The sequence below is a fragment of the Mastigoproctus giganteus genome, chromosome 8 (assembly GCF_048544385.1).
Source record: "Mastigoproctus giganteus isolate SK-2022 chromosome 8, ASM4854438v1, whole genome shotgun sequence".
Lineage (NCBI taxonomy): Eukaryota > Metazoa > Arthropoda > Arachnida > Uropygi > Thelyphonidae > Mastigoproctus > Mastigoproctus giganteus.
In genome coordinates, this window is record NC_143582.1 from 220,992,624 (window position 1) to 221,015,362 (window position 22,739).

A 22,739-nucleotide genomic window follows, 5' to 3' on the forward strand; every position below is an offset into this window, starting at 1 on the left:
TACACCTTCATTAATTTTACTAATCCCTCTAAGCCTTATAAACCTCAGTCAGGTCACTTGACTGAGCTGCCTGGTTGCCAAGTTCTGTAGCCCACATAATCGGAGTCCTTCCTCATACGGTGGTCCTTCTGCAGATCTCACCAATGGAGTTGCCCGTCTTTGTACCCTTTCAAGAAGCTCAATGTCTTTTTTCAGATACATACATACATACTGTGTTCAAGTATGGAGACTTCATCTGAAAAAACAGTATTCCAAATGTGGTCTTACAGTTGGATTAGAACCCCCAATCTCTACAGGATAGTATGAAAATGGCTGATGATGATGTCCTCGTTACCGCTACCGGTACAAAGGTCAGTTATTCCCTCATAGGTCGTGGCCCGCTTATTATTATTGCTCGTTTATATTATTTCTCCCTGATTGGGGGTTCCACCTTGTGATGGGTATTGTTACCAACTATACAGGGTGGTGGTTCTTCTGTCTGGTGTTACTGTAGGTCGAGAAACTCTCTGACTATCCTACAGGTGTTCAGGATTGCGACTTCTGGAGTTCCTTGTAGGTGTTCGCTGGGAGATCTGTTGCTGCTAGGCTGTTATGTAAGGTCTTTGGCACCATACCGATGGTTGACACGATGATGGAAATGGTCGTTACTTGTTGCATATGCCACATCTCTTTGATCTCCTGTCTTAGGTTCGTGTACTTACTGATTTTTTCCCCATGGGTTTTCTGCAGGTTGCCAGCGTTGGGTACCGCTATGCCAATCAGATAGGTAGCCTTTTCCTTCTTGTCAACAAGGGTTATGTCCAGTCTGATGTCTGGGATTATCTTATCCGTTATTATGGCGCGGTCTCAGTACAGCTTGTGGGCTGGGGTATCTAGTACTGCCTGGGGTTCGTACTTGTAATGCGGTACACTTTCTTTGATCAACTGGTATTTCCTTGGTAGCTTCTGGTGTATTATCTTGGCTATCTGGTTGTGTCTATGAGTGTTCCCAGTCTGGGTGACCTTGCATCCAGCGGTGACGTGTTGGATCGCGATGTATTTTACTATTAGTCATGGTGCAAGGAAGCCCGAGGCTTATTCTAAACTGGCCAAAAAAAATTTTCCAAGTTACCCTGAGAGAGAGGAATCACCAAGAAAGAGAAGAATGATGATATCCAGCTCAGGACCCTGGGTGTGGCAAGCCCATACTCACCAGATGTGAGCCAATGGGGCAGTTTGTTGCTAGCGTGAGAAAAACCAGACCTTTTCCAGTCATTTGACCTGATAAGAAATTTTAATGCTTTGCGGGGGCAATATTTTTATTTTCTGAGTCCCTCTGTTTGGCCTGGATATTTTGCTCAGGAACCCATGTCTGACATTTTTAGAATTTTAAATTAAAAAAAAATAATAATAAAAAAAATATATATATAAATAAATAAATAATAATAAAAATAAATTTTAAAATTTATTTACTATTATTATTATTTTATTTAATAATTTTTTTTATTTAATAAAAAATATTAAATAGAAAAATTAAAAACAGGTTGATAAGGTAGTAAAGCATCTCATAAATAAACAAAAATAATTTTTAAAATTGTTAAAGTAATCAAATAATTATTTAATTATTACATAAAAATAATAGTTATTAAATAATAAACTAATTTAATCAAAAGATTAATACTTTGGAGCTGCGTTCATTACAGCTCCCTCTATGTTTGTATTTCTATACGAAGACTTAAAAAATAGTTGAAATCTTGAAGTTAAATCTGTTTTTGATCAGCAGATGGCGCCACTAAGATAGGCCATTTAGAGACATACAAGAAATTATGTTTTTTTTTCGATTCCATTCTTCTGATTTGTTGTTTTTAAGACCATTATTATTAAGTAATTAATTTAACACTTGTCTGTGAAGAAAGACTGAAGCGGTAGACTTGAGTGACACAATTATATTACCGTATATTTAATATTTCTTGAAATTTCGGCCATGTGACAATTACAATTAGACTCCAAACACTGTAATTACATTTTAATATGATTATGTCACTCAACGTCACGTTTTCGGTCTTCCATGAAAAGGTTAATGCAATCCCAATAAATTGAGAAAAAAAAATGCTGTCTGCGTTATAAATAAATTAATAGTCTTAATTATATTCTGTATTTACCCATTAACAAAGTTATTATCAAGAGACCATAAAAAGTAATCCATTTAAAGTGTTAAAATATGTGAGTAGTATGAAAACTATTTCCGATGTACTGTATTTAAGACTTCCAGAGGCTTTTACTAGCGAGGCCCTCACTTTTAGATAAGAGGAATCTGTTTTGTAGAAACATTTGAACAAAAGTAGTGCAAGGGATTTTGCCAATGTCATTGAGGTTACTTTAAGGGTTCAGGGAATCTGCTAGTTAGGGGGATTGCAATAATATTCCAACCCCTTAAGGAAATATGATTTGGAAATAGGGGTTGATGAGTTTCATTATGGTAAGTACAATGTATTTAGGACGGATAGACAAGATAGGAGGATTATTCTTCTTATCAAAAGCAACCTGAGTGCGATAAAAGTCTTCCCAGATTCAGAACTAATGCATGCCAGCATAGAATATGTGTGGTGTGCAGTTATTATCAGTCAGTGTACATGTTATGCGTAACATCTTTCTGTACATAACTGTGAGCAAAGTGGGTTTGGTACTGAGATGCATTGATCTCATATTGTGGCGGCAATTTGCCTCGGGTTGCTTTGATATTGCACTAATGAAGAAGGATAATTAAAGTGCGTACGCTACCCAGTATTTTATCTAAAGTATCCCACTTTAGATAAAATTTTAATTAAATCTTTTAACGTGTTCGAGAAGCAATCTGGAAGATCCATTTTCTGCCTAGAGATAAAACAAAACTATTATATTAAGGCCATCTGGAAATTACCTTCCAAATACCCAAGGTGTCGATTTGCCTGCTTTGCTGGACGAACAACCCCAGTTTTTCTGGGGAAAAAGATTGCTATCTACGCCTGAGACTGACTAACTCAGCTACGAAGTGAAAAAAGCCCATAAAAATTCCTCGCATCATCGAAGGGATTCGAACCGGGGTCTCTTCTAGCGGTGTGGCAAGGACGATATCACTGGGCTACACGCGCGGAGTGTCTAGGAATAAACAAAGGCTAATGAAGCTAGAGATACTAAATCTTTGTGGGTAGCACAGATGGTAAGATCACCGTCCTCCCCACACTGGGTGGAAAAGACCTGAGTTCGAGGCCCGTGAGGAATTTTTATGAGCCTTTTTCACGACGTGGCTGAATTAGTCGGTCTAAGGCGAGGGTAGCGTGGTTTTTTATCCTGAAAACTCGGGTTTTTCATCCAGCAAACAGAAAATCGACCTCAGAACACACGCTATTTACAGACAATATACAGAGAATATGGCCTTAGTCACTGATGCTTAAAACCCTACTGCAAGAACAAGAACAAGAAGACGCAAGCGACATCTCGATCCCCAGTTCATCTTATTTTGCTATTTTTCCTCTAAGGACAAAACTAAACGAATACCAATATTACAGTTAAGTGCTAAATAAGAAGAGAAACGTTATTTTGAGGAATTACTGGAGATGTAATTTTACAATAATGAATTGAATTTATTTTTCAGTAATGTTAGACGATGTTCTTTCTTTTTAATTATTTCAACAATTTCAAACATACACACACACACACACACACACAAGCCTGGTCGTTCGAACGTGCATTGGACTAATCACTGCTGTCTACTAATAACTTTAAAAACGTGTGGGGCTTCCTAGTATTTCTGAACGAATATAATTTGTGTTGTCTCGCAGGAGAAACCTTTGAGGTCTCATAAAGCTATTTCAGTCTAGAAAACCCACAGTAAGACAGAGTTTGTTTTCAGTCGAGTGCGAATAAAAAGACAGATGAACATAATCATTTACGAAATGGGTGTATGAGGTAAACAAAACAAATGGGTATTCTGTAATATAATAATTTTACAATTACTATCCATCAACCAATGACCATGAACAGAAACCATAAAACAAAAAATATCATTTGGCAATGACACTAATAGGGAGTTGTGTCTCCCACGGAAACACAACCCCTAACAAAATCTCCTTACACTGAGAAAGAAATCAATTAATGATCAGGGCCAGTGATTCTTGTTCCCTGAGAGCAATAATAACTCACTGATATTTGAGCGAGTGGGGGATAAGTGCTCTAACGTCTCTTCTTGAAGCATCCCAGGCGTGTTGTATCGGATTAAGATTAAGACCGGAGGAACGTACCAGCCAGCTCATACGTGTAACATCCTCACTCCTCGCAAAAGACCATCAACTGAGCCCAGCGTGGTGGGGCATTATCGTAAATTAAAACAAAGTTCGGGGCAATAACGCCAGAAGATTGGCGACCACGAGGATCGCACCCCAGACACTTATGACCTGTTAAATTCCCGCTCACGAAGAAGCGGAGGTCAAAGGACCATTAATGGTGCTAGTTGCATTATCGTGCTTCAGTATCCGTCCCTTTCATGATATTACGCGTATTACAGGAGGTTTACTCTGGGAAATATAGTGGCAAATTAAGATATTATCAATATTCTGTAGCATACATTGGAGTATCTGTTCCTCTCAATTGTTAAATCTATTTGTACAGAGATTAATTACTTTTGGAAATTACACAGCCCGAAGAAATACAGAAAACTAATCTGCTAATAAACTATGGAAAAAGAATAGAATTGAAACCGAGTCTTTTGGCCTCATCCAGCCTTTGAAGAAAGTCATTATCTCTAAGAGTAAAGATCTTGCAAATGGACTTAAAGTTTCTTTAGGGTATTCAAAATTTCAATTTCGCATTTTTCCTCAACCCTAGAAGTCATTAAATTCGCATTAACATATTTAAATTCCGTCGCATCATTAAATTTATTAAATGAGCCCAAGAAAGCAACAGGGCATGATTATTTCCTGCCGACCCATTTTTATAACAATGCAAAGAATTCGTATGATTCTACAAGTATATTGTGGTAATGATGAAAGAAAAGCAAGGAGATTAGGCTGGTAACAGACTTTCATCAGTGAATAACTTTTTTATTGCAGTATCGAGTTAATAATTTCGATTTCAGGACTCTGAAGACTGGTGTTGAACAATAACTCATCTGGAGAAAAAAATATATATTTCATCTATAAAATTCGAAAATGTTTAATACACCATTCCTCATTATTCTGTGGTATTAAATGGCAAACATAATCCATTATGGTGTTAATAATTTTGGCTATATATTCAACAATTACACTTTAATTCTGATCTAAACATAACGATCAGTTGAACCGGAAGTTTAAATAAGACAGTTAATTAACTATCTGCCAAGCATAATTTGATTTCATGCAAACAACGTAGCGTGAATGAAACCATGCGTACATTGGTGATCTGAGCAAAGCATTCAAGCCGAATGATTCCTCATTCGAGCAGCTTTTCTGGAATTAACTTCGAGGATGGGGAAAGATGTGTAACAGGGTGGGAGAATACTAAGAGCATTAGTGATGAACTGTTTGTTAGTTCCCAATAGGTTAATTTTCCGGTTGTTCACTAGAGGGAGCAATAATCTCTAATGGTTACTTAAATTGACGCAATTTTATTATTTTTTGTTCTTGATGAAATGCCGCTTTGCTCTTTTGAAATCCCGTGGCTCCATCATTCTGTATCATGATACATTGATGATATTGTGCTATTGATTCACTGCCTGACCTTTAAAGCCAGCCACAATGTCTCCAGCACTGTCTACATAAATAAATTTTTCAAGGATAGAATCGTTGTCATTGATATGACAACAAAAGCTATTCGTCTCTCTTGATTCTCGTGGCAACTGTTTTGCGAAGGGCGTGCATTAAGTTTATGGTTGAGCGCAGTTCACTTGGATATTTGAATGCACCAGAGAAATCAATAAAAGACCCCAATCTCTTACTTGTTTACTTTCTGGTTGTGAGATATTCTTTGCTTTATTCGTTGATGTCGAAGAAATAAGCAGTACCACAGCTGTTTGCTATGTAAAGGATCTGTCAATCATCACCCTCATTGATTTTTAAAGCAAAATAGAGGAATTTTTCATTTATATTTAATAGTTTCAAAACAATAATAATTACTCATCACATGAAAACGTATTTGCTTATCAGCAATCACTGCAAGGTGATCATTTCATTATTTTTATCGAAGTTTAAATTGCTTGTTTACATCAGTAATTACGATTGCGAAATCTGAGTTTCCAACTTTGTATAGTTTTTGTTTCATGATCACTTTATCTAATTGCTTTGGGATGTCTGTTTAACAATTATTCGCCTAATGCACCCAACGAATGGGCGATATTAGCATTAGCTATTTGGAATACACAAACATCAACTCCATTCGCTAATTCAATGAGTACAAGAACATGGAAAAAGTAGTGACAACTCTTTAAAGGAAAACATGCTTATTTGCATATCTTTGATAAATATATTCCTCCAGTATCATCCGAATGTGTTCGCAAATGAAAAGATTACGAAACTATCTTTCTACAAACAGCCTTGGTCATACATAATTATCTTAAAGACTGACTAGATAAAAGAAACCACAAATCTAATATCAGAGTCGAGCAGTTCATGGGAGCACATCCCTGGATCAAGATTGAGAAATGCTCCAGCATCCACCATATTCTCCATAAATGAACCAAAGCTCCTGTGACCCTGAATTCTTTTACAAGATTAAAAAAAATAATAATTCCCGACAATCTTGTCAAGAGTTTCCCCTTTATGGGGAACCTCTTGACAAGATTGTCGGGAATTATATTGAAGAAATGTAACAATTCGTGCTACTTCCCGTGATTGGTATGATATCACTACTTTTTCCAAAATCCTTGCACTTCTCAGTGCTTACAGCCTAGTAATATGAACATTTTTAATATCACGACATGGTCATGTTGGCAACATGGTCATGTTGGCAACATTAATGATGGTTTGGGCTGGCCATAACGAGTTTCCGAGATTTTACTTTTTGACCTAATTAGGTTGAATTAGTCCCCAGATAACTTAGGACACAAAGCATCACCTGTAAATCGTGTGCTGTCTGTGGGTTCATCTCTTTCTGAGATCTATTGATTCATCCCTAGTTGGGAAGACTTCAACATTACCCACAATGTCTAAGGGACACGAACACAGATCTTCGTAGTGTCACACCACTGTATTGCCACAGTGGCTACCACGAAAAACGGTCCCAGACTATGACAATAATTCCGCTGAGAATTTCATCTTTGTGCCAGTTGTCTCGTCTTCTTTCAGAAGACTACAAAACCAAAATAGCTTATTAGATGTAGGCAAGATCAGTTGACTGGATGATAATTCGCTACTCATATTGTTTTCTATTTCGTGGGAAGGAGATGCTTTCGTATTGAAATCGTTAGGGTACTACTGTTCAAGACTTGATGCTTGGTTGTTATTCAAATTGCGACATCCCACGAGTGCAGGGCGAAAACTCCCTCAGGTGAAGAGCGCTGAAGAGGGTTTTAAACAGTTTAGTGTTAAGTGTTTATTGGTACAATCGAATTAGTTGAGATGGTTGTCATGCATGCGAAAAATTCAAAGCACGGACCAGGTTTACTGAGAATATTTTATTTAATGATGACATATACGACAGTATTACTGAGGTAGCTGATTGAATTTAGCTCTCCTCACATACATCAATAATATTATGTAAAAACAATATATTACATCATCATTAATTTGATTGGAGTAAAATTCACAATTCATACTTGGGATCTTTTTCAAGTCGAAGATTTTCTCAAAGGAAATAAATACAATGTTTATGATGGTCAAAACAGACCTATCTCTTTCGACAATCATTATCTAAGTTATGGAAACAAAATAAATATAAAGAATAGATTAACGAAGAGATCAAGATGGATTTAATTATCCGTAGGATTGATTGTATGTGCGAACGAACAATCCATTGATAACTATAAATAGTATAAGTGTTTGGAGATGGATTAATATTTTAAAATGCCTTTTATAAAAGGCATTCAAAGAGATCATGAGTTTTAATAGAAGTCAATGACTCTGTACTATGAAATTCTTTCCAAGCTCTCACCAAGACTCCTCTCAGCTTTCATAATTCGGGAGGTTAAATTAACAGCGTATTTGAACATTTCCCCAGGACTAGATCACAACTGAAATTTAATTAATAAATTAAACGTTAAGAAAATATAACTTATAAATTTAAATCCTATATTTTAACACTTAAAATATTTATATTAATACAGAAGCGATAAGCACCAAGTTATTTTTAACACAACTACAAAAACAAAAACAGCATCGATATACAACTGTCCACCATTTTTTTAAAACCGGAAGATTATTTTATTTTTAGAAAAATACTTTGACAATAATTTATATTTTTATAAGTTTAAAATTATGAATTAAAAAAAATCAATTTTTTTCAGGAGGTTCCTGATAATAATTTATTAATATTTGAAGTTATTATTTAATTTTAAATTTTTTTGTGGGATTTATATATAAGAACAACTTCTTACAGCATCGTTTAAACAAAATACACACATTCACGGGTTTGAAAATATTTAATTATATTTGTTCAAAAATATCACATTTATTCGGAAGCCTTGGTGATCGAGTTGTGTTCATAGATGTCGCTAAACGTCACGTATTATTAAGCAACGATAACAAGATGTTAGAGCCATGGCAACTGAAATGCGCAGTTTTTATGAAAAACATTCACTGAGCACAAAAAACATGAAAGACAATATTTTGTGTTTCTGTGCCATTCTCGCGCGGATGTTTAAGCAATAAACGGGCGCCGTTTACCAACGAAGAGAGATTTGTCGTGTTCAGAAAACCGAGAAGGAGTTTGGGGGGTTTATTTCCCCCATTTTTGGAAGAGACCCACACGTTGACATCTGCAGTTAGTTCCCCAAAGATTGCAGCGACAGGAAGAACTAAAACAGCAATCATTTGGACGATGATCACAACTTCCACTTCGCCGAATACAGCTCCTTCTGTCGAGAAAGAAACAAAATTAAGAAAAAACACATCCGATATTTAATTAAACATTCCGAAAAAATTAATTTAAATTTATTTTAGTAATTATTAAAAAGTACAGCGAATACGACCCAACTTGTTGATTTATACAGCAACGTAGACTGAATTACGCCTTAAAGTTGACTATGCGCCCTCTTTCGGCAATTATTCACAACATAAAAAAATTAATTTCTTAATATGAAAAGTAATTTTCTAATTCGTTTATTTGCAGTTTATTAAGTGATTAAATGAAAACATTTTTAGCAGTAAGATGCTATTAGAAATACTGAATTTTTATTAACGGATTTAAAATAATAATAATGATAATTATTATTATTTTGAATTATTAGAATTATATAAACAATACAATTGACTATACGCCCTCTTCCGGCAATTATAACAACATAAAAAGTAATTAAATGAAAATATTTTTAACAGTAAGATGATATCCGAAATACTGAATTTTTATTAACAGATTTAAAATAATAATCTGAGAAAAAAAAGATTTCTCAATATAAAAAGTATTATTAGAATTATATAATTATTTAAAAGTAAATAGTTGACTATTCGCCCTCTTCTGGCAATTGTGAATAATTATTTTATTAAATAATAATAAAATAATTATTCACAACATAAAAAGTAATTTTCTAATTCATTTTATTTGCAGTTTAAGCAATTAAATGAAAATATTTTTAGCAGTAAGATGCTATTCGAAATACCGAATTTTTATAAACAGATTTAAAATAATAATTACGATAATAATTATTATTTTTAATTGTATAATTATTTAAACGCAAATAATCGACTATATAATAAAATAAATTATTAAATTTAATACACAAATTTACAATATGTATAAATACATTTAGTAAATAAAAATGTTTATATTACCGTATTTATAGTTTAATAATAACACTAATTCCGGCAATTATTTAAAACATAAATTGTTCAAATAAAAAAGTAATTTTCTAATTCATTTTATTTGCAGTTTATTAAGTAATTAAATGAAAATATTTTTAATAGTAAGAGGCTATTTGCAATACTGAATTTTTATTAACAAATTTATATAATAATAACGATAATAATTATTATTTTAAATTATTAAACTACATAATTATTTAATCGTAAATAGTTGACTACTCGCCCTCTTCCGGCAATTATTCAAAACATAAAAAAACGATTTCTCAATATAAAACGTAAATTTTCTAATTCATTTTATTTGCAGTTTAAGTAATTAAATGAAAATATTTTTAGCAGTAAGATACTATTCGCAGTACTGAATTTTTATGAACAGATTTAATAAAATAATAACGATAATTATTAATATTTTAAATTATTAAATTATATAATTATTTAATCATAAATAGTTGACTACTCGCCCTCTTCCGGCAATTATTCACAACATATAAAAAACGATTTCGCAATATAAAAAGTAATTTTCTAATTCATTTTATTTGCAGTTTAAGTCATTAAATGAAAATATTTTTAGCAGTAAGATACTATTCGAAATACTGAATTTTTATTAACTTATTTAAAATAATAATATCCATAATTATTTAAAAGTAAACAGCTGACTATTCGCCCTCTTCTGGCAATTATTAAAAAAATAAAAATGATTTCTAATTATAAAAAGGGATTTTATAATTCACTTTATTTACAGTTTATTAAGTAATTAAATGAAAATATTTAAGATTGAGATGCTGTTCAAATATTGAATTTATATTAATAGATTTAAAATAATAATAACGATAATTATTATTATTTTAAATTATATAATTATTTAAACGAAATACTTGACTATACGCCCTCTTCTGGCAATTATTTAAAACATAAAAAAAAGATTTCTCAATATAAAAAGTAATTTTCTAATTCATTCTATTTGCAGTTTAAGTAATTAAATGAAATATTTTAACAGTAAGATGCTATTCGAAATACTGAATTTTTATTAATGGATTTAAAATAATAATAACGATAATTATTATTTTAAATTATATAATTATTTAAATATAAATTTAAATGACTATGCGCCTTCTGCCGGCTATTATTCACAACATAAAAATAATTTAAATATAAAAATTAATTTTCTAATTAATTTTATTTGGTTTATTAAGTAATTAATAAAAACTAATTATACTTAAAATGTTAGAGAAATAATAAAATAAATTATTAAATTTAATCAACAAATTTACAATATGTATAAATAATTTAATAAATAAAAATTTTTATATTATAGTATTTATAATTTAATACTACTAATAATAATTAAATAAAATTTATTTTATTATAATGATAATCAGATATCGAGAATATGAGAATATGCATGCTTGCACTAAGAGTGCTCACTAGCAGAAATTTCTGTTAAATAATAAACTAATAAGAAAATTAAAAAAAAAATGGTATTAATATTTATAGGATTAAAAATAAATTACAATACTTACTTTTTGGTATAGAAGAGGTATCGTGCTATGTTGTCATAGTTATTGTAATTATCAGAGAGATCTGTATCTGAAAAAAAATAATAATTTATTATATCATTAGCTGATTAGAGGTTTAAAAATGAATCTTATACAAAATTGAACATTCTTGGACTCTTATTCCACATTTATAAAATTTATATGAAGCAAAACTGAACTTTTATTCAGCTCTTTGTAAAATCGAAAGTAAACCGAAAATTGTAAAGACGCCAATGCAGTCACTCAGGGGCCCTGCTGTCAGGTTCATTATGAAAATCGTTTCAAAGTACCTAACGGGAAATGCTTTCACTTGGAGCTGATGAATTTTGCTCGGGATCATTAGAATACGTCGAGTCGTGGGAGTTCCAAGAAATTAGCTTTCAAAGTTCGTGCAAGAAGAGTGTATACAAAGGGAAAAAAAAGAACAAAGGTGAGGCTGATTACTGTCTGTCGCAATAGTAGACAGAGACGAAGGCAAGTTATATCCATTTAAAGCTTTTTGGAGAGAGCAAATTATGGAGGATTTTCAGGCAGACACAAAAAATCAGAATAACAGAAAACGCAAACGCAAGCTAGAAAACTTTTAAAAAAAGCTCAGATTTTGAGATGAAAGAAAGAAGTTAAATGCTTAATGCTACAAATATGGCATCAATAAAAGCTCTAAAAGAAAACAGAACCAAATTAAGCTGAAGAGTATTCCGGGAAGAAACACCACGAGATTATGGAAAACCTCAAAGATGGCAAAAGTCACATTCAATTAAAGCATATTCCCTGAGTAAAATAACATTCTGGAAGCTTTGAGACTAATTTAATAATCACTCTGAAAGACTCCAAACCAATTTAAATGTCATGCCGAGAGACATTATTTGATTAGAACAAAGGTTAAGTCGATTAATATAGATATATCTACGCAAACTTCTCCTTTAACTGTTTATATATCATGGAACCCATTTGCAGTTGTGTCATTTTATACAACGGGAAATGCTTTTAGCAATTTTCGGTCATCCAAAATTATAAAGACCGGCCAGAAATAATTTTTTGTACACACATGGTACGACAAATGAAAAGGATCCAAGATGCACATTTATAAAATTAGTGCAATTATTTAAAAGTACTTTTATATCATTCATTCTCTCTTCGTGGAACTTCAGTAGTTGTACCGTATTTCAATAATTACCCACAACTAAACGCAGGGATATTTGCTTACGTTTCCCAATCGTTCGGTACTCTCAAAACACCAGATCCACTTTCCATTTCCGACAACGGAAGCTCACTCCACGTGACCAGAGGGAAGGATACTATGACAATCTCATCACGCATCCTTGAGAAACATCAACCAGGCGTAGTGACCCTCGTGAGTAGCATAGTTGGTATAATCACTGTCCTTCCCATACTGAGTGGAAAAGGTTTGAATTCGAATCCCATCAATAACGATAGGAATTTTTTTCATGGATCTTTTTCATGACGTTGTTCATTTAGTCAGTATTAAGCGAAAATACATGGTTTTTACTCCCGGAAACTCGGATTTTTCGTCCTGCAAACAGCAAATTGACCACAGAACACACGAAATTTGCAGACATATTATACACGGCGTAATATGATCTAGGTTGCTGATGAGCCTAAAACCTTACAACAACCAACCAACAGAATACTTTGTGTATTTTGGAGACAAAACCACATTTCGATGTTTCATACATACATCACACCTTTGCCTGAGACCGACTATATTATTGAGAGCAGAAGCCCTCAGAAAATAATTCTCTGAATAAGGGGATAATTGAATCGGAGAAAACGGAGAGGGGTTATTAATGGACACCGCTCTTCATGAACTGTTATTAGTGGAGTCCCCAGAGTTAAGCGCCTGGAGACTAGGCACCTGCGAGGTGATGTGATTGAGGTGTTTATTCTTTGAATAGGTTGATAAAGCTCAATGCTGATGGGATTCTTCCTCTCGCTACACACACGAGGAAGAACGTTTGCAGGATCGTTGTGCGGAGGTTTGTCTTCAGCCAGATGGTTGTTGAGTGTTGGAACAAACTTCCATTTGATTTTGTGGAAGTGGGTAGTTTGAATAAATGTATGGAAGAACTAGACAAATTATTAGAGGGGATGGGGAATTTTTTTTTTGGCTGATGCTTTATAAGATTGCATTCTTGCATCATATGCCCATTACTACTAATACTAATAAAAACACGACACTTTATTTAGTATGGAATCGGGCTGACTTTGTTTCGACTGACAGCAAGTATTCGGAGCGGCATGGATTCTATAAGGTGTCTTAGTGCATTTTGGTCTAATTGTAATCATTCTTCTAGCAAATTATCACGCAGCTGCGACAAAGCTGAAGGAAGATAACCACGTTGCTGAACAGCTCTTTCCATTATATTCCACACATTCTCAATAGGCCTGAGATAAGACGCATTTTGGGTGGGCAGGGAAGATGGTGGAAATCCGTGTTTTCATAATCTCGGAACCATTCTTGCACGATGCGCTGTTGCATAGCCATCCCTCAAAGGTGGCGATCGCCTTCGGCATAAAAGTCTAACATTGCAGGGTTCAGCAGATGTGATACAAAATTCAGGTGTTCCCTGGATGAAATTATACCTTACACGTGCCAACTAAACATTCCCCATACCATAATACAACTTCAAGATGCTTGGGTTGTCTTAACAAGGCAAGCAGGGTCCATGGCTTTGTCAGGTTCTCACCACACTCTCTGCCTACCATCAATGCAAGACAAAGTGTATCGTGATTCGTCTCTCCACATGATTTTCTTCTGCAAGCAGATTTTTGCTTTTGTCTCTGAAACAAATGGCTTCCGAATAGACAGGCGACTGTCAATACCCAATTTCTTCAATTCCCTGATAATGGTCTGAACAGGACAGTTCTAGGCTTGGGTTGAATATAGATGATATTTTTAGAACATTGGATGTCCCATTTCCCGTACAATCCTCCTTATTGTTTCTGCCACATTTACATCTTTGAGATGAAGAAGAACCGCTAGCTTTCCAATCATTAAAAACCTTTGGAATGGATGCTTTGAGAAACCAGTTATGTTTTTACTTTCTTGAACCGTGGCTCCTGCTAAAGGTGCACCCACGATAAGACCTTTTCCAAAGTCTGATAGATCACGTTTTCCTCATTCTACCTTCAGATTGCATTCGTACAGCCTGTGCAACGACCCACTTCACAATTTCCTTTGCATCTATTTGCATTTCTTCTGTCTGTGACTCTCAAGGGTCGTATTTTTTTGGTCAATGCGTGTAAGTCCTGCAGAACTTAACAGGAATTATATTTACAGCTTAGTTCCATTCCGAGTTTAAAAAAAAAAAGAAAAAAAAACCCTTATAAATAGATAAAATAATTAATATTATTAATTATAAATCCCAAACTTTTCTTTGGGATTTTGTAATTATTACACTTACCTCTTGACACATAAGGTGTACTTAGAACTGTGGCCGCTAAGAGGAGTAGAGTCAGTACAAGGGGTGTGAAAGTGAAGCTCATGACTTCTGTCTGCTCGAAGTTAGCAAAGTCTGCAAAATACACAATATTTTTTTTTAATTAGAAACATTTTAGACTCTGGTAACGCTATAAGATGTTTCCAACTCCCAAATTCATACCTGATTTCAATCCAACTGCTTGAAATCCGGAAATCATCAAATGGAAGTGATTTTTATTCTAAGTGGCTGGGACATCACTTGCTATGACTTCTTTCAAAGTCTAATAGCAATATTCTTGAAAGGGGATTTCTTAGGGACGCATTCTCACGATGTGCTTTAATATTTTTAGCAAATCTGGCACTAGACTGAGAGTTGGTTGATTTTTTTTGATAGCATGAGTTTCAGTGGAAAAGTACTTTGGGTACGTGAAGCTAAAGATAGATGCTGTTTTCTTAGAAAACTCTTACACTGTGGCCAAATTTTGCAAAATTTATTGCTCACTTTTCTGCCTTGACGAAAAAAGAAAAGAAAAGAAGATGGCAATAAAATAAAATAAAAACAAAACGGTGTATGACTGCAAAATTTGAAATTTCGGTCAACTTCATTAAGAGACCTTACCCATGGAATTTTGCGACTGCAAATGATGGCCAGAAGTAGCTCTACTCACTGCTTCGCGCCGATTGGCTGCTAAAATAAAATAGTGAATGATGTTCTGTTAAGAAAATTCCTACTACAAGTAGGAGTTTTCTTAACAGACTCATTTCCACTAGTGAAGAAGATCAAGTTAGATTATACCAACAAATCTGGGATGGATTCAAGCGAAATTTGGTAGAATCCATCCCGAATTTGGTAGCGAATCTAACCTTTTTTCACTAGTGGCTGAGTCTGTTAAGAGAACTCATAACATCTATGGTATTGTTCAACAAGCGAGTAGAGCCCGAAGAAATATGTCTATCGTTTTTTGCAGAACAGCATTCATGGCATTCGCTTTAACTCAAAATCGTGGTGATTAGCAGCCAATAAGCGCGAAGCAGTGGGCAGAGCTCCAGCTGGCCACCATTTGCTGTCGCAAAGGTTCACGGTAAGAGTCTCTTACTGAAGTTTAACCGAAATTTCTTTTCTTTATTATTTTTTTCTTTTGAATATCAGCTGTGTTTAAAGTTAAGAAACTGTCTCTTGAGGGACAACTGTTCCCTTCTCTGTAAGCAACCAATTCATGCTTCAAAATGGATCAACGTCAATTCGCTGAATACAATTCGTTGTGCGAGACAATTCAGTAAATAATGTTTCTTGTATTTGATAATTTGGTGAAAGACAATCGGTGTTTACGACAATTTGGTGGTATCACGCAGGGATCATAAATCAAACAAAATCAATGAAGTAAAAGATTTTAGGCTGCTGCTGTAGCTTAGGGGTTTAGGAGCATCAGAGACTAAGGCCATATTACTCCCAGATCGTTTTTCTGTTTGCTGGACGAAAATTTGGATTTTCCGGGAGAAAAACCCACGCTACCCTTGCGTGAGACTGACTAACTCAGCCACGTTGTGAAAAAGGCCCATAAAAATTCCTCACGTCATCGACGGGACTCGAACTTAGGTCTTGGCCAGCCGGAGTGATAAGAACTAGTATCCTACCAACTGTGCTCTCCACGAGGGCTAAAGGTTTTAGAAGACAAGAGAATTTTGGCGCCTAAGAAATTCAGAAATTTCGAAAAAATAAAATGATATATTTTTATCCATTTATTTTGTATAAAAGTATTTCAAGCCCATCCTTCTTATAGGCAGGCTTGAAAGTGAGTATCAACTTTTTTGAGCAAGACTCCGTCCATATTGTAACACCTTTAATGAAGATGAGATTATTTATTAATAATTTTTTAACGTACCTACTCAGTTGAACACTATGCTTTTCCAGGAGCATGAATCGGTTGAGGATTGGGAAACTATACGAAAATTATGGGCGCAGAAACAGGTGAAAGGAACAAAAAAGAAGATTATCCCTGTGGTAATTGTTAAAGCCATATGCTATTTTAGGACATGGACTGATTGATGACTGCGAAGCCAGAAGAAATCATTTACATAGAAACTACATGAAAGGAAAGTTAATGAAGGTAGGACGAAGCCTGTCCAGCATTCATCAATGATCTCTAATTTTGTAGAGATCATTGATGGACTGTAGAAATCATTGATACATGATCGCTAAATTCAACATTTACAGCATGGCATGTTAAAAGTTTAGACTTTCTCTCTTGCTTTGCCAGACACCGGAAAATTTTCTCAATGAATTCACCAATTGTCATTCACCAAATTCTGAAATATCTGTGTGGACACCGATATTTCATCTAATGTCAGTTATGCAAATTGCAAAACATTCACGCATTGCAGCAACTGTTGATAAGATTTACATTAACAGGTTGACGTAAGCGCATCTAGTCATCCAAAGCTTTGTAATTCAACTCAAAGCTGAACAGATCGTGTAGAATTTTCTACAGATAGTGTGGGAGGACTTACCTGTTATTTGACGGTTTGATCTTCTATTCGGAAGGGATTAGATACAGTTGCCCGTCAGGTACGATGGCAGTGTCACAGTAATCTTTCCTAAGCTGATAATCCGTGCGGGCACTTTTGGAATCCCTTCTGATGTCACCTGAGAGAGCCAAAAGGATTAAAAGAAACATATGGTTAATTATTCAGCAAGAACGAAGGGCAAAGGGAATGTAAGATTAAAAGGAAAGACAGGTGTTTTTCAGATTGTGGTGATCGTTTATCACCAAAGGTAACATTTAGATTAATTCTCCGGAAAGTATGTTTCTCGTTTGAAAAAATTCTCGACAGGTGGTATTACCTGCAATTTTTTTTTTTTTTTTGGCGCTGGCCAAAATCAAATTATTTTGGTGGCCACTTGAGCAGGGCGCCAGGGTTAGTTACTCTATTCTCTCCACCCTAGTTTGGACTCTCATCATGTGATATTGTTACAATATTGTAAATTGAAATATTCATTTTCTAGTCAATAAATAAAACTGGCTTAAAATTTAAAAATTCCTGTTTAAAAATAGGAAACACTTCCAACAACGGATAGTGGAGAATATAGAACACAGTTCATTATCTGAGTACGATATTTATGGTCAAATACCAGTACGATATTATGGTCGAGCACTGTCAGACCGTCCTTTTTAAAACCACTCATATTTGAATATCAGAAAGATATATATATATCCCCCTTAGGTTCAATATATGTCCACCAATTTGAAGGCAAATGGGAAATACCTTAAAAAAGAAAAGATCTTTCTGATCTCTTGAAAAAATCAATTACAACTTCCTTGAGATCACATGAAAAAGCGATGGTTAGATCTGGAATGCAGGGCAGTGGTTTAACTCCTGGAATCGGCAATCTCTCAGAGCAACAACTGCTTTATGGAACTTGCATGGGAGTTGGCATAAAGAGCAAGACACCTCTCTCCCTTTTCTCTGTTCTTTCATGACTCTTGAATTTTTGAAGATGGCAGCATAGGCACCGCCAGTGATTGTTTTCTTACGTGTCATGTAATATATCAAATGAATTTTCTATATTTCTAAAATGGTAGCTGATCTTCCCCGCGTTACGTTGAGTCTTGAATTTTTTGGACGATGACCAATAGTTTATATGGGTCACAGAAGGGATTTTTTCAGATCCCATTGATGGATCCACATTTCATCAGTCATAATCCTTGAAAGAAACTTTGTGGATCTGCATCATGTATGCGTAAATTTACTTTTTTTTACTCACAAGATATCTTGGCACTCCACTAGAACTCATCTTCGATATGGTCAGTGTTCATGGAGGATGGTCAGTACATACCACTCAAAAATATTACATTGTCTGGCAATCAGGCACTTTAAATTTGTCTATCCTGCATAATCTGGTTCAATTTTGGTACCATTCCTGGGGTTGACACCTATCTCGGCCCCATTTGGAGCAAAATTTTATCTGGTGGTCAAAAGGAAACAGCAGCATCACTACACACAGCTTTCATGCGTTCATGAATAACTTATGGCCCATTCCCTTCTTTGATCAAAAATCGGATGATAGCCCGATGATCCAGTTTGGTGACGTTTATGTTTTCCTTTTGGGTTGGCTGCATTAAATCCCTTCTGTTCTTTCGTACTTTCCTGTACTGAGCTGGACCTGCTGCAAATAAGATAGAGACATTTATGAGATTACGATAAAAATAGATTTTGTATATCAACCATATTTATAGAAAGGTAGATTATTTGAACGTTCCTGGTACCTTAACTTTTTCCACGCGTATAAACACTGCGCAAGTAGATGAGTTCTTTGTAGATTGAATTGTATAAAGTCCTGCAGTTCCTCTACTGTTGCATCTTAGCTCTGCCTGCACAATAGGATTACAACCATGCCCGAGATCTATGCAGTTGGAACTGAAAAGCTAAGAAAAGAATGTATATTGTGAAGCTTACTGTTGCGTTTTGAAAAGCGACTCCATCTTATATAATAAGAAACTGGAAGAAAGTCAAATTTTCTTGAGTTTAATCTTTTAAGACAGACCAGCCAACATTTCTCCTCTGCTTTAATAATTCAAACAGAAACCAAAACGGACATTTAAAAACAACCCTCGTAAGAAAGGAGAAAAGAATTTTTACTTGGCAATCTAATCGACCCTGTCAGCAGAAGACAGATTAGGGCTCATGGGATTAGATTCATGATTTCTCAAGACGCAACACCGAACGGTGTCTACCCACTTGAAAGAACGAGATAGTTTAAGGTGAACGAGCAAAGTATAACGCATTGGCTGCCACTTGAACAACGGGTCAATGCGATACTTCGAACCGCGCTGTTTATGAAAAGAGAAGAAATGCTCCATGGCAACAGAAAGATTGATAGGAAAGAGTAGAACAAACGCGACTTAAACCTAGAGGACAAAAAGACAGAGGAAGCTGAAGCAGCAGCCAAAATCACTTAAGATTCGCCATTCTTCACGTGGTATTTGGTCTTATCTATCCAGCAAGCACTTCCTGTCGTAAACAAGGACATTAATTAGGGGGTAAGGCAGGGGACAAATTGCTTCCTGTACCACTCTTTGCCAACTTGTCGCCGAAATGAACACAGATCTGTTAAATAATTACTACCGCCTTAAGGTAAAGAAGAAAAAAGAAAAATAACACGAAGAGCGCATTTCTGATTAAATTTTCTACTTTAATCTACTAGCAGCATGTGGACAGAGTATCTGCCTCAGTAGAGTCTCCAAAAGTGTTTCATCTCATCGCGTAAAAGATGACGCGAAGTGGATGCAACATTCGAGTGGATTTAATAGCTCTGGCAAGTGGCTCTAATAATTTTTAGGGTTGTAAATTCCCCTGGACGTTCCTCCTCGATTCGATCTCATTATTTTTTTGACATAACTGCGCACGGACGACTGTCAGCCATTTCAAATGATGAATGAATAAACTGTCACTGTATACGCAATTTATTTCTGGGTTGCTAGGCAACCCGAAGTACATTTTATCTCCAGTTTAACAAGAGAGGAACTCTGGCATTACCGTCTTCTGTCCAGACGTTTTTGTATAACCGGCTGTGGGAGGGGATTGCGCTGGTTTTACTCCGAAAATTCCAGTTTTTCGTCCATCAAAACATAACATAATACACTGACTCCACACTTACTGGAAGGCAGTGTATTCTGGGAGATATTGGCTATGTGCAACGATCTGTACAAAAATATATATCAAAGAGTATATACATGGGCATGTTCAGGAGAGCTCTACAAGGCCATGTGACCCAATTAGTGCTTGGATCATTTGATCAGCAATGAACAGGATTTAATCTCTGTGAATCCTGTATTTAACATTCTTCATCAATTCCAAAGGACAAGAACACTTTCAAGATGGCAATGCACTCATCCACGGCTTCACTTGTGTGAAAGAGTGGTTTAAGGAAAACGAGGAAGATTTCATCATATGTCCTGGCTAGTCCAATCCTTTGCTCAGGAACTGAGGGCGGTTTTGTTAAATGAATGATCCAGTATTTGTCGTTTCACTTTTCAACTCCTTTTTACTCCAAACACTGATTCTCCAAACACTGATTCGCCCAACTGCGATCCAAGAGGCTTTTAAAAGCTCATGGTCCTGTGACAGTAGTTAGTACATTTGCATCATTATTACACAGTTGAAGTTTTTTAGACAGACAGAAATTTGTACGTTGGCTTCATTGTGAAATCTTTCACACAGAGTTGCCTTCCTTATACTTCAACTAAGTAACGTAACGCTTCCCCATTAGAGAAGACTACTGTTACTTATTTTCAGTTGAGTGCCACCACTCAGACAGCACTGTTTCGAAGCTATTATCTTTTCATCCGTGAGCGGGTGGGTACCCAGAGGTATAAGGGCAGTGTTTGAAGCTTTCTGCCCTAAAGAATTATTGCTCATGGTCCTATTAATGTGGCCAATCTGTGCAGGCTTAGTTACATTAGCAGAAAACAAAACAATTTATTTTCAAGATGAAAAACAAACTGTTATGACATGGTCCTCGCCCGAGACCGACTAACTTGGTCAGTGTGAAAGAAGCCAATTTTAACCATCCAGACAATAGACCTAGAACAGAAATAGTTCACCATGATATATTGAAAACAATCCTAAAGCTTTAAATATAATTTTCCAATTTCTTATTAAAAAAGTTACCATTGTCTTTTATTGCTCTTGTAACTACCAATCTCAACTAACAACTTGCACTGAATTAGACAAATCAAAGTCCATCAGCTACGTCTACTTACTGGAATCGAGTTAGGGATCCACTTCTGGGCAAATATTATAACTTTGTATTTCCCGATTTGAATCAGTAGACCCGAGACGTTGAAATCTCATGACAGCATCCATGATGTCACCTCACAATCCAGTGTACAATAGCCTCAGAGTGTTCACGTCACTGCTAATTATATCAAGTGATTTCCACAGGGACTAAAACATTAAACAGATGCAGGTTATTAGATCCGTCAAAAGCATTTATTATCAATACCCTAATGGACTGAAGTTAGCTTAGCGAATACGCATTATGCCGTTAACATCCAAGTATCGATTTAAGCTGATTATTGGATTAACAATTCCTCTTGAAGATTGGTAATTGAAAGCGAAGTAGTCGTATTGTCAAAGCTTGTCCATTTAATGCTTTTTTTATAAATTCCCTCCTAGAAACAGCGTTTTCTTTCACTATTGGCTATTCGTAATAAGCTATTCATACAGAGGATCAACAACCATCTTTTCATTAGCAGCATAAATATCGCTTAATTCTTTCCATCTACCAACAGTGATTTGGTTGCAAAACACTCCAACTGAATATTTTGCTTTTCATAGTTTTTTTCTCTCTCTTTTTGACATCGCTTTCATGTCTTCATCCACCATACGTTTATTTCTTTTCATACTTTTCTGCAATTGCATTTATTGCCTATTCAAAGAGTCGGATGTTTTCAACCATCCAATCAAACAGCGTATGTAAACAAAGAAGATTCTGAGACCTTCACAAAAAAAGGAAAGCTACAAATGAATTGGTTAAGTCCGCAGAGATCAAGAATAGAGGTAATAACTATATGAGGATTTCGTCAGCGAAAATGGAATACTTCTGAAGAAAAAATCACAGAAGCAATGCGAAACTTTAAGAAAATACTGGAGGAGGAGGAAGGATGCCGAAATGGATGACTGTGGAGCTGGCTGGTCAAATAGAACAGAAGAAAAAAGATAGCATGGGAATCACTGACTAAGAGAGCAAAGAATGGGGACAAGGAATTTTTCATGTATGTGAATACAAGGAAGAAGAAAGCAAATCAGATCGGACCC

The 22,739-nt window shown here is 35.2% G+C and overlaps 1 protein-coding gene across 2 annotated transcripts in view; it reads right to left on the reverse strand.

Annotated features, from left to right (window-relative positions):
- Nucleotides 1–7,619: 7,619 nt before the first annotated feature.
- The window catches only part of LOC150082343 (xibalbin-1-like), a 52,047-nt gene continuing 36,927 nt past the window's right edge, over nucleotides 7,620–22,739 (reverse strand). Inside the window, exons 2-5 of one of the 2 annotated variants that reach the window (XM_090380144.1) lie at nucleotides 17,430–17,565; nucleotides 14,905–15,015; nucleotides 11,465–11,531; nucleotides 7,620–9,001 (exon numbers count right to left, since the gene is read on the reverse strand). In XM_090380144.1, the coding sequence (XP_090236270.1) occupies nucleotides 8,866–9,001; nucleotides 11,465–11,531; nucleotides 14,905–14,986 (285 nt within the window). In that variant the 5' untranslated portion in view covers nucleotides 14,987–15,015; nucleotides 17,430–17,565 and the 3' untranslated portion in view covers nucleotides 7,620–8,865. Of the gene's footprint in view, nucleotides 9,005–11,464; nucleotides 11,532–14,904; nucleotides 15,016–17,429; nucleotides 17,566–22,739 lie in introns of both variants that reach the window. The other variant, XM_090380142.1, reaches the window with a different exon arrangement.